Raw genomic sequence first — 14,924 nt, 5'->3', positions numbered from 1 at the left:
TAGAGTCACAGATGTTCAACATGTCCAGAGCTAGGTAAGAAGGGATGGCTGGCTTCAGTCCTACGAAATTCTATTTTTATTTTTAATTTCTTTAGAGGCAGGTTCTGGCTCTGTGATCCAGGCCGGAGTGCAGAGGCATGATCATAGTTCACAGCAGCCTCTAACTCCCGGGCTCAATAATCCTCCGACCTCCCAAAGCGCTGGGATTATAGGCGTGAGCCACAGGGCCAGGCTGGAAGTATTATCTCGTAAATGAAGGCACATTGGGCACAGAAGTAACATACAGGACAAAATACTGTTCCGTTCCCTGCACAGGTCTGCAGTTTTACTGGAAAAGCCTTTGTGACTGTTTCAATAGAACATTTGTCTCCAATTCAATGAAAGATTAAATAAGCAGTAAATTAAACTATCAGTTGATAACTACCAATTTAACTTGGAGTTCAACTGTGGAGAGTGACCATCAGAGTCAGCTCAGCCTCTGATGACGTTGATCTGAAGTGGCAACTCCCAAGCTACACCCTGCCTCTTAGCAGTTGTTGTGGACCCATCTTTACAAGGCATTAAGTTGTTCATGAGAAGCAGGGTGTGCTTGCTCACACCTGTAATCCCAGCACTTTGGGAGGTCGAGCCAGGTGGAACGCTTGAGTTAGAGATCAGCCTGCCCAACAAACACGGTGAAACCCCGTCTCTACTAAAAATACAAACATTAGCCGGGTGTGGTGGGTATGCCTGTAATTCCAGCTAGTTGGGAGGCTGAGGCAGAAGAATCGTTTGAACGCGGGAGGTGGAGTGTGCAGTGAGCCAAGATTGTACCACTGCACTCCAGCCTGGTGACAGAGACTCCAATGAATGAATGAATGAATGAATGAATAAATAAATAAATGAATAAGTCATTCATGAGAAAAACCCATCTTTCCTTACAGATCTGGAGATTAGAAGCCAAGTCAAAGTATCCATGAATCCAAGGAATGTGACCTTTCTCCAGGCTGATAGAAAGCCATTGGAGGTCTGAGCTGGGGAACAGAAGCTACCCACAGACATGGCCTGCAGGTCAGGTTCCACTGTCTTTCTTTCTTTTTTTTTTTTTTTTTTGAGACGGAGTCTCGCTCTGTAGCCCAGGCTGGAGTGCAGTGGCTGGATCTCAGCTCACTGCAAGCTCCGCCTCCCGGGTTCACGCCATTCTCCAGCCTCAGCCTCCCGAGTAGCTGGGACTACAGGCGCTGCCACCTCGCCCGGCTATTTTTTGTATTTCTTAGTAGAGACGGGGTTTCACCGTGTTAGCCAGGATGGTCTCGATCTCCTGACCTCGTGATCCGCCCATCTCGGCCTCCCAGAGTGCTGGGATTACAGGCTTGAGCCACTGCGCCCGGCCCCACTGTCTTTCAAGAAGCCAGCTGCACTCCACAATCTTAGGCTTCAACGCCACAGGGCCGTGTACCGTGTGTCTCACTGAGATAGTCAAGAATTCCAAGATGCTGTAGTGAAGGGTACATGGCCCTGTTCTCAAAATTTCTGATGTTTGTTCCTTTTTCCTTTGTGACCTTGGCTCCTAGGTGGTAGGAGGGAACAAATCTTGTTCATCCTTGTCCCCAGCACCTCACCTTCTATAATGCCTGAGACAATGCTTGTTGAATCAACCCTTTAAGCCAGAAAATGCTCATTAAGGCTCATTATCGGGTGAGTCACACGTTTTCTCAGCTGCTTGCCTCCGGATGCATGAAGCTTTTGTTTTCCAAATGATCCAGAGGTTTCCAGCTACAACTTAAAAAAGCACCCTTGGGTGAAAAGGTGAATAGGGACCACCCGAATGTGCCTTAGTAGGGGAATGGTTAAGTAAGGGTACACCCATGCCACAGTGCTCTTAAGCTGCAGTTCCAAAAATTTTTACATACACGTACACACAGATTAAGGTAGGTCTTTATGAGCACTGAAGTCCCTTCTATGTGAGGTAAAAATAGAAAGCTGCTGGCAGACTACAGGGTACCCTATTTTTCTTTAAATCTTTTTTTAATAGGTTAAAAAAAAAAAGAGACAGGGTCTCACTATGTTGTCCTTGTTGATCTTGAAGTCCTGGCCTTAATCCTCCCACCTTGGCCTCCCAAAGTGCTAGGATTACAAGTGTAAACCACTGTGCCAAGTGTTTTTTTTTTTTTTTTTTTAAAAGGGATGGGGTCTCACTATGTTGCCCAGGCTGGAATGCAGTAGCTATTCACAGGTGCAATCATGGCAAACCACAGCCCCAACCTCTTGGGCTTACGTGATGCTCCCACCCCAGCCTCCTGAGTAGCTGGGATTAGGGGCACATGCCACAGCTCCTGGCTCTACGGTGCCTTACTTTTGAAGGGAGAGTTTTAAATATGCTACGTATCTGTAATAATGTAGGGTGTGGAAGGAAATGTCTAAGCTGTCAACAGGGAATGAGTTTGGAGAAGCTTCCACTTTTACTTTCCCCCTTTCCCCTTTTTTGCATTGCTTTTTTGTTTTGTGGAGATAGGGTCTCACTCTGTTGCTCAGACTGGAGTGCAGTGGTGTGATCTCCGTCACCGCAACCTCCACCTCCCAGGCTCAAGTGAGTCTCCTGCCTCAGCCTCCCAAGTAGCTGGCATTACAGGCACGTGCCATCACTGCCCGACTAATTTTTTTATTTTTACTAGAGACAGAGTTTCACCATTGTTGGCCAGGCTGGTCTCGAACTCCTCACCTCAAATGATCCACCTGCCTCAGCCTCCCAAAGGGCTGGGATTACAGGCATGAGCTACCACACCCGCCTGTGCAGTGAGCCTCCCAGCCAAGGCAGAGGTGCTATGGAGTTCATGTTTGCAGTGAGAAGCCCCACGAGGTCCTCTGTGGAACTAACTGGATTCACAGCTGATCAGGGTCATTGCTCTGTGCTGGAGGAATCTCAAACCTGGCTTCACCAACGTATCCAAAGACTTACCAAGATTTAGTTTTCAGTAATTCTGGTACTGAAAACTATAGAAACTGGGATGACATAGAACACTAACACTGAGTGTTCAGAATAAGTGCCAGGCATTCTCATACCAGATGAATGAAGTAGGCACAATTATGGATCCCATGTGCAGATGGGCAAATGGAGCAGCATAGAGGTGAAGGAACTTGTCCAAGATTGTCCAGCTGGTGAGCAGCAAAGCTGGGAACAAGCCACAGGCCCTGTCTGATGTCAGTTCCACACCTCATCACTTCCTTCTAGCTAGGGTACCCCACCCCCGCTCAGCTCTGGAGCCCTGTCCATCTCTCCAAGGACAAGGACTCCTGGCACCTTCACATTCCTCTGCAGCAAGTAAAGGAACAGGGTTCTTTTTTTTTTGTTAATAAAGTAGAATAACATTTATTTCTTAAAATTTTTATTATACATGCTGTATTCATGGAAAACCAAGATCTTTAAAGGAACTCAAATTAGATATAAATTATGTTCAGCTCTGAGCTGGTTTTAAGTCATGTTTAGCATGGAAACACTTAAACTGAAGCTTTCTTCTCCTTATAGGTTGCCATCATTTTCTTGATTTCCGCAATAGCTTTCCCTGGATTCAGACCCTTTAAAAAAGAGAAGAGAATCAATAACAAATGATAACTGAAACTGAATGGGAAAACCCAAGATCTTGGGTGAAACTCCTTCCTCAGCTGGTTCAGTGTCAAAGCAAGGTGAATGCAAATCAAGTCCCTCAAAACCATAGGGGTTGGGCTAAGGGCTCTCTTCTACCTTTTTTTAACATTTGAAGATGGTTAGTTCCCTCTGGCAAGAGCTCTGCCACGTTCAATTCCTTCTTGTGTGGCTCACTCTAACAGGCAAACAGGCCCAGGGCAGAGCTGCACTCTGACTGCTCAAAGACACCCAGGATAGTGTCTCTTCTAGGACTACAGGCCAATGTCAAAATCAGCCAGACATCTCTAAATCTTTTACATCATCACCATTATTATTAAATCGGCAGCAGCAGAAATCAGCATATACCAGCTCTCAAAGGTACGTGGAAGAATCAACCCTCTCTATTAACCCTTTGTAAAACCAGGATGAGTTCAACTGGCCAATACCATTGGTGTTAGCTGCAGTTTGCCCCTACAGCTGTTAACATCTGCTTTGCAGGAGGCGTAATAATTAAACCCACTGAATGCCACCCTCATTGAAGCAGAAAGGGAGACAAGCAAGTACTTGGTAAAATGAGACAAGGTCTTATCTGACATTAGTGAAGGCTTCCCTCATTTTAGAAGGATAAGTCTACCCCCCTAAAGTGTTGTGGAAAGAAAGAAGAAAAGGAAAGAAAGAAAAGAGATATTGAGAGAAGAAGAGAAAGAAGATACTTTTTTTTTTTTTTTTTTTTTTTGACAGGGTCTTGCTCTGCCACCCAGGCTGAAGTGTGATCATAGTTCACTGTGGCCTGGAACTCCTGGCTCAAGTGATCTTCCGGCCTCAGCCTCCCAGGTAGCTAAAACTACAGGAGCATGCCACCACACCTGGCTAATTAAAAATTTTTTTTTGTAGAGATAGAATCTCACTATATTGTCTAGACTGGTCAAAAAGACATGCTTCATATACTGACATGGGATAATCTCCAAAATTTAGTGGGTGAAAACATACAGATAAGTGTGATATAAAAAAGGCAGAAGAGGACACATACGCATTTGTGTGCAGCATAAAACGCCTCTGAAGTTCACACAAGCATCTGACTTCTAGGGAGGTGGCTGGGTGGAGCGGGAGGGAGACTTTTCACTGTATAGCCTTCTCAATCTGGAACCACCTGCGTATTTCCGGTCCCCACAGGGTCAGGAAGGTGTTTAGACTTAGAAGGCTGGTACATACCCAATCTGTGCAGGAAGAAAGAGCACTGGATGGGGAGGCAGATGGTCTAACTCTAGTCCTACCTTCCCACTGACCTGACAGTGATCTTGGGCAAGTCACTCCCCTCCCCACCTGGGGCTCAATTTCCCCATCTTTACAAGGGGGTTAAACTTGATGGTTCTCAAGTCCCTTCCAGTTTCATGATCGGCCTATGTCTATGTTTCGGTCCCAACTTCCAGCCGTTTTATAGAAGGAAGGGCAAGGCACAAAAAACCTGTTCTTGGCTGTCTCATTGTCTGCTGCACCCATCCCCTCCATGCACAGGTTTGTGACCAGGAATGCACCTTAGAGTCACTTGCAGAGCTTCTGAAGAAGTACACAGCCAGGCCCCACCACTGACGATGCTGTCTCTGTCTCAAACAAGCTCACTACTCATGTTTTTAAAACAATAACGGAAGGTGACATTTACTGAGTGCTTACTCTATGCCAGGCACTGTTCCAAGCGCTTTCATAGCATAACTTGCCTCAGAGGTCAGTAGCTATTCACAGGCGCAAGCATGGCAAACCACAGTCCTGGGGACAGGACCCAGATGGAAGCCCAGGCAATAGGGGGGAGCTGGAGCCTGGGGGCTCCCCTGGCGAGGCCACTGGAAACACATAGAGTTTCCAGGCAAAAAAATCACAAGTGAATTCTACAGCTTGGATTTGATGTTTTCAAATACATGATGTAATCTTTTTTTTACCGCTAACTGGCCACCCTACAGTTTTCCACCTTGCCGTCCGCCGACTCACTGCAACTTTTAAGTGAAATCACTCGCCCACAGTCTTTGCTCAGAAGGCAGCCATGTTCTGAACCACACAGCCCTGGCCCTTCCCTGCCCACTGGGCAAGGCTGACTGGACCAGGGCTCACACCTGCTATGGGTTGAACGTGTCCCTGAAAGCTCATGTGTTGAAAACCTAATCCCCACTGCAACGGTATTGAGAGGTGGGACCTTTCAGAGGTGATTAGGTTATGGCGGCTCTGCCCTCACCAATGGATGGCCATTATCATAGGAGTAGGTTCCCGATAAAAGGATGAGTTTGGATTAGCCAGGTGTGGTGTGTGCCTGTAGTCCCAGCTACTCAGGAGGTAGGAGGATCACTTAAGGCCAGGAGTTCCAGGCAGAAGTGAGCTATGATTGCGCCACTGCACCCCAGCCTGGGCAACAGAGACCCTGTCTTTAAAAAAAAAAAAAAAAAAAGGGGTGAGAAGGGCCGGGCATGGTGGCTCACGCCTGTAATCCCAGCACTTTGGGAGGCCAAGGTGGGCAGATCACCTGAGGTCGGGAGTTTGAGATCAGCCTGACCAACATAGAGAAACCTCATCTCTACTAAAAATACAAAATTAGCCGGGCATGAGTGGGGCATGCCTGTAATCCCAGCTACTCGGGAGGCTAAGGCAGGAGAATTGCTTGAACCTGGGAGACGGAGGTTGCGGTGAGCCGAGATTGTGCCATTGCACTCCAGCCTGGGCAACAAGAGTGAAACTCCACCTCTAAAAAAAGGATAAGCTTGGGCTCCCTTTCTCTTGCCCTTCTGCCTTTTGCCATGGGGTAATACAGCATGAAGGTTCTTGTCAGACGCTGGTACCAGCCTCTAGAACTGTGTGTCAAATAAACTTCTTTGTAAATTACCGAGTCTGTGAAATTCTGTGATAGCACCACAAAACAGACTGAGACAGAACCTGGCCAAAGGGCAGCCAGTCTGTAGCCAGCTGTGGCCTCTGATGTGCAGGCATGAGAAGCTGAGCTGGGCCAATGTGACACCCTCTTGGGAACCTGTGCTGAGAAGTGCTGGGAGCAGATGGCGGGTGGCTGAAGCTGGAAGTGTGCTGGGAGGCAGAATCCAGGCCAGAGTGAGCCAAAAGCAGCAGCAAATGCAAGCAGGAAAAGGAACGAAAGTCAGAGCTTTGAGTCAGAGAAAACCTCCACAGAGCGGAGGGAAAGAACAGGCGGCTGGAGAGCCGGCAGATTCGCAGCCAACATCACAAGAAAGAGATGGAGAAGAAATGTGGTCCTCACAGCTGCCCGCATTCTGATGGCTTTCGCTTTCTGTTTCCTATGAAGTCAGGCTGAACGCAGGTACCTGCTCATGGGTTCCCGTGTATCCTTAACTCCACAATGTCCCTGTGTAGCCCACAAATAAAGCCTGCTCCTGAGCTGGCCCGAGTCAGTCTACTTCTTGCAACTAAGAGCCAAACTAGCCCCTAGGTTCACACTGAAGGGACAGGCACATGCTGCTCCCTTTTCATCTCAAGTGACTAGGGTTGCTCTCCACCAATCGCCTCTTTGTGAGCACATGCTACCTCTGGCATGTCAGCTCTGAGGCAGAGCTGAGGGTCACCAGCCCCACGTACCTTAGGACAGGTCCTTGTGCAGTTCATGATGGTGTGGCAGCGGTATAGAGAGAACGGGTCCTGCAGCTTGGCCAGGCGCTCCTCTGTGAAGTCGTCTCTGGAGTCAATCATCCAGCGATAGGCCTGGAAAACCAGGGACTGATTAGCTGAGCTGCCAATCAACAGGCCAAAGCGGTACCCTGGCTCAACTCAAAGCTCTGAGAGTGCACAGGAAAGGCAATTCACTCAGGTTAGATGCCTCATCTCCACACTCTAATTCTTGTCCATCTTTCAAAGAAAGGTTCCCAACACGTGTAGCTCCACTTGATTAATGGTCCCTGCAAACCTTTGATCCATACTGCACCTGGTACCCGGGTGCTTCATTATACACACTGGGCATCATCTCCTAATTATTTCATGTTGCTTAATAGCTTCCTACCCAGCTCATAATTTGGTGAAGGCAGGGACTGTATCATATAACCCTCTTATCTGTCTTTATGGCACCTACCCATGCTGGACTCGCTGTCTCTGAGTAAAGGAATGATTTAACAGACCTGTCTACAGATAGTATTTGTCCCACTTAACGATTCTTTGAATTCGCACAGCCCTCTCAGCAGCCTGAATCAGAAGCTGAAACGAATTAATCACATGACCATGGACCTGCTCTAGCAGTGTTACTTAGAGGACCTCTACATCCCCAACAACTCGGAGCAGCTGGTAAAGTGACAAGTGTAAGCGTACTTCATTATTCAATCTTTACATGGCTGGGAATCAATACTGCTCATGTGGTCACACAAACCTGTAACTTCTCTTTCTGTGGGAAAATGAGAAAGAGAAGTTGGTTTTTGAGTTGCTTACACTATGAAAAGCACACATCTAAAAAAGCACAAGCTTTCTGGGAACAAAGACAGTGACTTTCTTTGCAGTGAACACCAATACTATTTTCTTTCTAGGCAACCCCTAAATCCAGGCTTTCATTAGCTGGGAAACAGCTTCTAATCTCATAGCTGGGCAGCTGCCCTTCAAAGACATTGCTTTCTCCCCTGCTTGCACACTACAAATCTTATGTTACAAATCCTATGAGAGGGGGACGGGGAGCCTCTGACCACCAGGCATACGGAAATACGTTTTAAACATCTGCAAGGCATGGTTTGCCACCCCTTGGGGTGACTCTTACCACACTGAAACAAAGGCAATTTGCAGACAAGGCCCCAGATTTACCGAAAGCAAGTGAATGCAATACAACCAATTAGCCTGTTTGGACTGGATGGCAATGAAGGAAACCAGGCCCCTCAGAATGGCCGGCTTACAGCTGTCTATTGTCCTCTTGGACTTCTGGATGCTTCAGTATCAATTTCTCTTAAAGCAATTAAGGGGAACCTCACCTGCATAAGAACTGCAGGCCCCAGATATTTGTCTCCGTTCCACCAGTAGCTGGGGCAGCTGGTGCTACAGCAGGCACAGAGAATGCACTCGTAGAGCCCGTCCTATATGGGGAGAAAGAAGAGGCAGGAGCTTGTGAGGGGAAAGACTCTGCTATGTCTTCAGCTGATTAAATGTGACCTTTGGGGTCAGTGCATGAATAAAATGCCTGCTTGCATGTGAATTTTCTTGGCAAAATCCAAGGTGTGATTTGCAGATATTTAGCAGATTAATAAAGATCTTGCAAGTGAAATGTAAACATCTGCCCAGGGTTCTTAAGTCCACGTATAGTGCACTTTCCCTTCAATAAACAAGAACCTCTCACTTGTCTAAAAAAGAAATAGAAAACAAGAACACAAAAACAACTCCCATCAATTCCAACTTCCTGGAATGCGGTCAAGAGGGGAGAGATTCAAAAGCCCGGGGGCTGAAACAGCAGAAGTCTATAGCTGCTTCTGCCCTGGGCTCAGCAGAAGGGCCCTCAGGTTTTCACTGGAAACCTCAACATCATCCCCAGTGACTGCCACTGCCAATCCTGACGGAGAGCCCTGAGCCTTACACACTTTCCTCAACTGATCATCACAGTAATCCTGTGAGGTGAGTCCAGCAAGTTCCACTTACAGGTAAAGACCAAGGCACAGAGAGTGAGTTAGGCCATGTGCCCAGGGACGTGCCACTGTAGGCAGCAGAATCAGGATGTGGCCCCGGCAGCTGGCTCTGGCTTCCTGCACTTTCACACCTGTCACACTGGCTCAATCTGCCCAACAAGTCCGAAACACAAACCGGGCTTTCTGAGTTTGGAAACAACAGAAATGGATTAAAAGCAGCAAAACGAAAGGGGCCCACTGACACCTGAGGTGACAGTTGAGAACAGATGAGACAGAACCGATGGTTGTGACTGAACCATGAGTCTTCAACCAAATCTATTTGGTTCAGCTGTTCAGACGGCTGGTGGGAGTGTCAACTGGCCCCATTGGGCTAGAAGGCATAAGGTCATAGGATTAGGGGTCTTTAGAATAGTCATATTCTTTAACCCACTCCTAGAAAAATCTGTAAAAAGAAATTAGAATGTTTTGGGGCAGAACTTGAAGGATAAAGATGTTCATCTAGCCTTATTTCTAACAGTAAAAAACTGGAAACAATTTCATTGTCCAGCAATAGTGAAATGGTTTTATAATGCATGGTGCATACATCTGAAGCAGTAGAAAGCAAAGTGTAAGTTAATGCTTATGAAGAATTTTAAGAACATGAAGAAAATGCTCACAGTAACATAAGTGAAAAAAGCAGGATATAAAAGCATATTTACATTTTGGTCCCAGCTACATAAAAATATAGTGTAATAAACAAAAAACAAAGGAAATTATAAATATTAACATATTAACAGAGGTTATGTTTTGGTGGTGGAATTATCAATTTTTTTTTTTGAGACAGAGTCTTCCTGTGTCCCCCTGGCTGGAGCGCAGTGGCACAATCACAGTTCACTGCAGCCTGGAACTCTTCTGCTCAAGCAATCCTCCCATCTCAGCCTCTTGAGTAGCTGGCACTATAGGTGCACACCACCATGACTGGCTAAGTTTTAAAGTTTTTGCAGAGACAGGGTCACCCTATGTACCCCAGGCTGGAAATTATAGCTTATTTAAAAAATGATGGAGCCTCTCTGAACCTATTCCAGTTTGGGGGCTGCCCAATTAAAAATAAATACATACATAAATTTCTCCATATTTTCCAATTATTTATTTATTTATTTATTTATTTATTTATTTGGAGACGGAGTCTCGCTCTGTTGCCCAGGCTGGAGTGCAGTGGCTGGATCTCAACTCACTGCAAGCTCCGCCAATCGGGTTTACGCCATTCTCCTGCCTCAGCCTCCCGAGTAGCTGGGACTACAGGCGCCCGCCGCCTCGCCCGGCTAGTTTTTTGTATTTTTTAGTAGAGACGGGGTTTCACCGTGTTAGCCAGGATGGTCTCGATCTCCTGACCTCGTGATCCGCCCGTCTCGGCCTCCCAAAGTGCTGGGATTACAGGCTTGAGCCACCGCGCCCGGCCGTCCAATTATTTTTTTATTTTTATTTTTATTTTTTTTTGAGACGGAGTCTCGCTCTGCCGCCCAGGCTGGAGTGCAGTGGCCGGATCTCAGCTCACTGCAAGCTCCGCCTCCCGGGTTCACGCCATTCTCCTGCCTCAGCCTCCCGAGTAGTTGGGACTACAGGCGCCCGCCACCGCGCCCGGCTAGTTTTTTGTATTTTTTAGTAGAGACGGGGTTTCACCGTGTTAGCCAGGATGGTCTCGATCTCCTGACCTCGTGATCCGCCCGTCTCGGCCTCCCAAAGTGCTGGGATTACAGGCTTGAGCCACCGCGCCCGGCTGTCCAATTATTTATTAAGTTCAGCATACTAATTCAAGGGAGCAAAAAAATGTTAAATGTTTGGTAGGTAAATGAGTAAATTTCTATTACAGGTTGGGCATCCCAAATCTGAAAATCTGAAATCCAAAATGTTCCAAAATCTGAAACTTTTTGAGCACCAATATGCTGCTCAAAGGAAATGCTCACTGGAGCATGGATTTCAGATTTTGGATTTGGGGTGCTTAACTGGTAAGTGTAAGGCAAATATTCCAAAATCTGAAAACACCTGAAACCCCAAACACTGAAACCCAAGCATTTAGGATAAGGAATACTCAACTTGTATCTAGAAACCAAACATGCTCAGGGGAACTCTTCAATCCCTAATAGTATCCCATCTGGGAGATGTTCGCTAGCTACGTATCAGTCCTGCCTAGGAATGCAAGAGGACTCGTTGGGCCAGAGGGCCTGGTTCAGCCTGGACTCTGGGATACACGAGACTCTGGGAGGTAGAAACTGAGGGGCAGAGCTGCAGTCTGAGAAGAGTGGCTCTGAAGTCTCATCCCAGGCTTACTCTGACTTGCAGGCCACTGTGCTGACCCCCACTATCTCGATGGTGACAGACTGGGCACACATACTAGGACTCCCCTTTTGTCTTTTTTTTTTTTGAGATGGAGTCTTGCTCTGTTGCCCAGGCTGAAGTGCAGTGGCACAATCTTGGCGCACTGAAACCACCACCTCCTGTGTTCAAGCAATTCTCCTGCCTTAGCCTGCTGAGTAGCTGGGATTATAGGTGTAAGCCACCACACTCAGCTAATTTTTGTATTTTCAGTAAAGATGAGGTTTTATCATGTTGGCCAGGTTGGTCCTGAACTCCTGACCTCAAGTGATCTGCCCACCTCAGCCTCCCTAAGTGCTGGAATTACAGGTGAGCCACTGCACCTGGCTGAACTCCCCTTTCTTAACATTTTATGGGCAACGGGACAGGATGCTAAATATTTACGAAGTCTTAAAAGGTAGAATTCATTTATTCATTCATACAACTGATACTTTTCATATATTCATATATATGTACATGTTTTAGAGACAAAATCTTGCTATGTTGCCCAGGCTGGCGTCAAACTCTCAAACTCCTGGGCTCAGGTGATCCTCTTACCTCAGACTCCCGAGTGGTTGGGACTATTGGCATGCACCACTGCATCTGGCCTTTTAAAAAATTTCTATATATTTTTACAGTATTTACATAACTAATATTTGTTAATAAAATAACATGCGCCAGGGCCTAGGGATCCAGAAAGGAAAAAGACACAGCCATTGCCCTTGGCCCTGTGCAGGTCTGCAGCTGGGGCTCTGTCTCTATTTGGCCCCTTCCTACCTCCTCATGTCCATGAGTATGCAGGGAGGGAGTGTGCAAATCAGAGAAGATTTCTTCGCAGAGGAATAAAAGTAGTGTAGAAGAAGAAAGACTGAAAACTTGATAATGATGCCTCTGCTTTAAGATTTTATAGCCTGTACATGGGAATGGCAACTCCCAGACAAGTCAGCAGGCCAGGAACAATCCCACCCCACAGATCACCAGAAGTATGAACATCGATACTCTGTTTTGCCATTAACATTTCACTCCCATTTGTAAAGCAGGATGGTGGTAGTTACAACTGGCCAGCATATGTGTTTCATTTTGCCCCCAGTGAGGGAACAGTTCTGACTTACTGGTCACCTTTTAAAGCCCAGGCAATTTACATACTGGTTTATTTTGAAAAAGATGGACTGCAACACAGCAACCACCCGCCCCTGCAGATGTGGCACAGGGGCTCTAGCTCCTTGGTCCACTCTGGGCCATTCATGGGTTCACACTACTCACCCGGCCCTAAGAGGATGACTGCCCCACCCTTGTGCCAGTTCCTTTCCAGGATACACTAAATGGCTTGCATCAGCTCATGTTCCCTGACAAGTCACACTCCTGGCAAACATCTTTGCAATAAATTTTTCAGATCAAAACAATAAATAGGGACTAATGACCAGTTTCTCACGCTCTTCTATGGACTGCAGATACTGCTGCTTGCCTTCCTGAGATTCATCCTTCTTCTTCAAATAAGGCTCAATGGATTTGTACTGAGCATAGAAGTTGCTCAAATCCTGTGGTTAAGAGGAAGAAGAAGAAAAGGATCAGATTCCATCATCACCTCAGCTTTATTTACCCCATTTCTTGGACACTTGACTAGTCGTCCACTCTATGCCAGGCAGAAGCCAGACTCTCTTCCTTTGTCACGAATATATGCAAAGATTACAAAAGGAGAAATGGTCACAATGTTAAGCATGGTTAGGAAACGTCTCCCTCACCTACCTGGGAAACCTGCCAATCCCACAGTCCTTTCTGCCCTTGAAAACACCACGTCAGCAAAGGTGGTCAAATACAGGGAGGCAGAAATTAAAGTAGAACTCATAAACAGCTGTTGCTTTCCCAACAGGTATTTTCCACATGATTTCTTTGTAGTTATGGCCAAATTATTCATTTCTGGGAATGTTCCAACTCTAAAATTCTGTGCCCTGTTATTCTCAAACAAACCTCACCAAATGAGCTGCTGGAGGATTTTCTAGGCATTTATCTTCTGCCATTCAAATTCTTTAATTAAACTCTGGTCACACTGTCTCAGATCTGGGGATTTTCCTAACCTCTCAGTGACACTGTGGTCCTCCTCTTGCCATAACATAGGAAATAGTCCCATCTATTTACTATCTGACTAGAAGAGGAGCCTTAAATACTCAAATCCTGCCCTAAAAAACTAATAGCATAACGCACATAGCACCACCCCCCATGCAAGCAAAAACAAAAACAAAACCAGAGAGATGCAGAAACTCACGGGAACAAGGTCCTTTATCACATACATATGCGGAAGAGGGTAGATTTTTGAGACCTTATTGAGGTTGGTGTCAATCCTTCGGGTGCAAGCTAGAGTGTTGCCTCCATTGATGTTCATTGCACAAGAGCCACAGATGCCTGAAAGAGACACACATGTAACACATCCTCACCCATATCTGGAATCAGTCCTGCCCCAAATCCTTTCTTCTGGGTCCTCCTTGCTCTGCCATCAGGGGCAGCACTGACATGGAACATGCCTCTGACAGAGGTGCCTGTGGCCTTTTCTCCCTTCCTTCCTTCTTCCTGCCTCGAATGTGGTTCTAATGGCTTGAGTTCCAAAAACCACTCTATGACCATGTGGCAACCTTGAGGTTAGAAGCCGCATGCCAAGGATGGCACTGGAGGAGGCCAGGGGCTTGGGCACTACTGGCGCCATGGAGTTTCCACAGCAGTTCTAGCTCTATGTGGCAAGTGTTTTGAGAGAAAAATCAGCCTGTGTGTGTTTTTTGTTGTTGTTGTTTTTTTAAGAAACAGTCTCACTCTGTCACCAGGCCGGAGTGCAGTGGTGCAATCATAGCTCACTGCAGCCCTCAACCCCTGAGTTCAAGTGATTCTCCCACCTCAGCCTCCCAACTAGCTGGGGCTACAGAAGCAGCCCACCACACCCAGCTAATTTTCTGTAATTTTTGTACTGACGGGGCTTGTAGAGACAGGGTTTTGTTATGTTGCCCAGGCTGGGCTTGAACTGCTGGGCTCAAGCAATCTGCCTGCCTTGGCCCCCCAAAGCACTGGGATTACAGGTGTGGGCCACTGCGCACCCGTCAATGTTTTTTTTTTTTTTTGAGACAGAGTTTTGCTCTTGTTGTCCAGGCTGGGGTACAATGGCGCGATCTTGGCTCACCACAACCTCCGCCTCCCCAGTTCAAGTGATTCTCCTGTCTCAGCCTCCCGACTAGTGGTGAGCGTGGTGACTCACGCCTGTAAGCCTATGTTTTTTAAAGCCACTGTTATTTGAACACAAATCTAACAGATACAACACCCAAAAGTAAAGTAAATCAACACTGTCTTGGTCATCTTAAGGTTGAGGTGACCTGGATACAGATTATCAAGAGATAACTCTTCTTTTTTTT

The 14,924-nt window shown here is 46.6% G+C and overlaps 1 protein-coding gene across 1 annotated transcript in view; it reads right to left on the bottom strand.

The window, feature by feature from the left end:
- Positions 1–3,318: 3,318 nt before the first annotated feature.
- SDHB (succinate dehydrogenase complex iron sulfur subunit B) overlaps positions 3,319–14,924 on the bottom strand; it is a 33,690-nt gene continuing 22,084 nt past the window's right edge. Inside the window, exons 4-8 of the mRNA XM_045379609.3 lie at positions 13,796–13,932; positions 12,954–13,070; positions 8,557–8,658; positions 7,193–7,315; positions 3,319–3,555 (exon numbers count right to left, since the gene is read on the bottom strand). Coding sequence (XP_045235544.2) covers positions 3,478–3,555; positions 7,193–7,315; positions 8,557–8,658; positions 12,954–13,070; positions 13,796–13,932 — 557 coding nt within the window. The 3' untranslated portion in view covers positions 3,319–3,477. The remainder of the gene's footprint in view (positions 3,556–7,192; positions 7,316–8,556; positions 8,659–12,953; positions 13,071–13,795; positions 13,933–14,924) is intronic.

Source organism: Macaca fascicularis, chromosome 1, assembly GCF_037993035.2.
Source record: "Macaca fascicularis isolate 582-1 chromosome 1, T2T-MFA8v1.1".
NCBI lineage: Eukaryota > Metazoa > Chordata > Mammalia > Primates > Cercopithecidae > Macaca > Macaca fascicularis.
The sequence above is the reverse complement of the archived record's forward strand: the minus strand, read 5'-3'. Positions and strand labels throughout refer to the sequence as shown.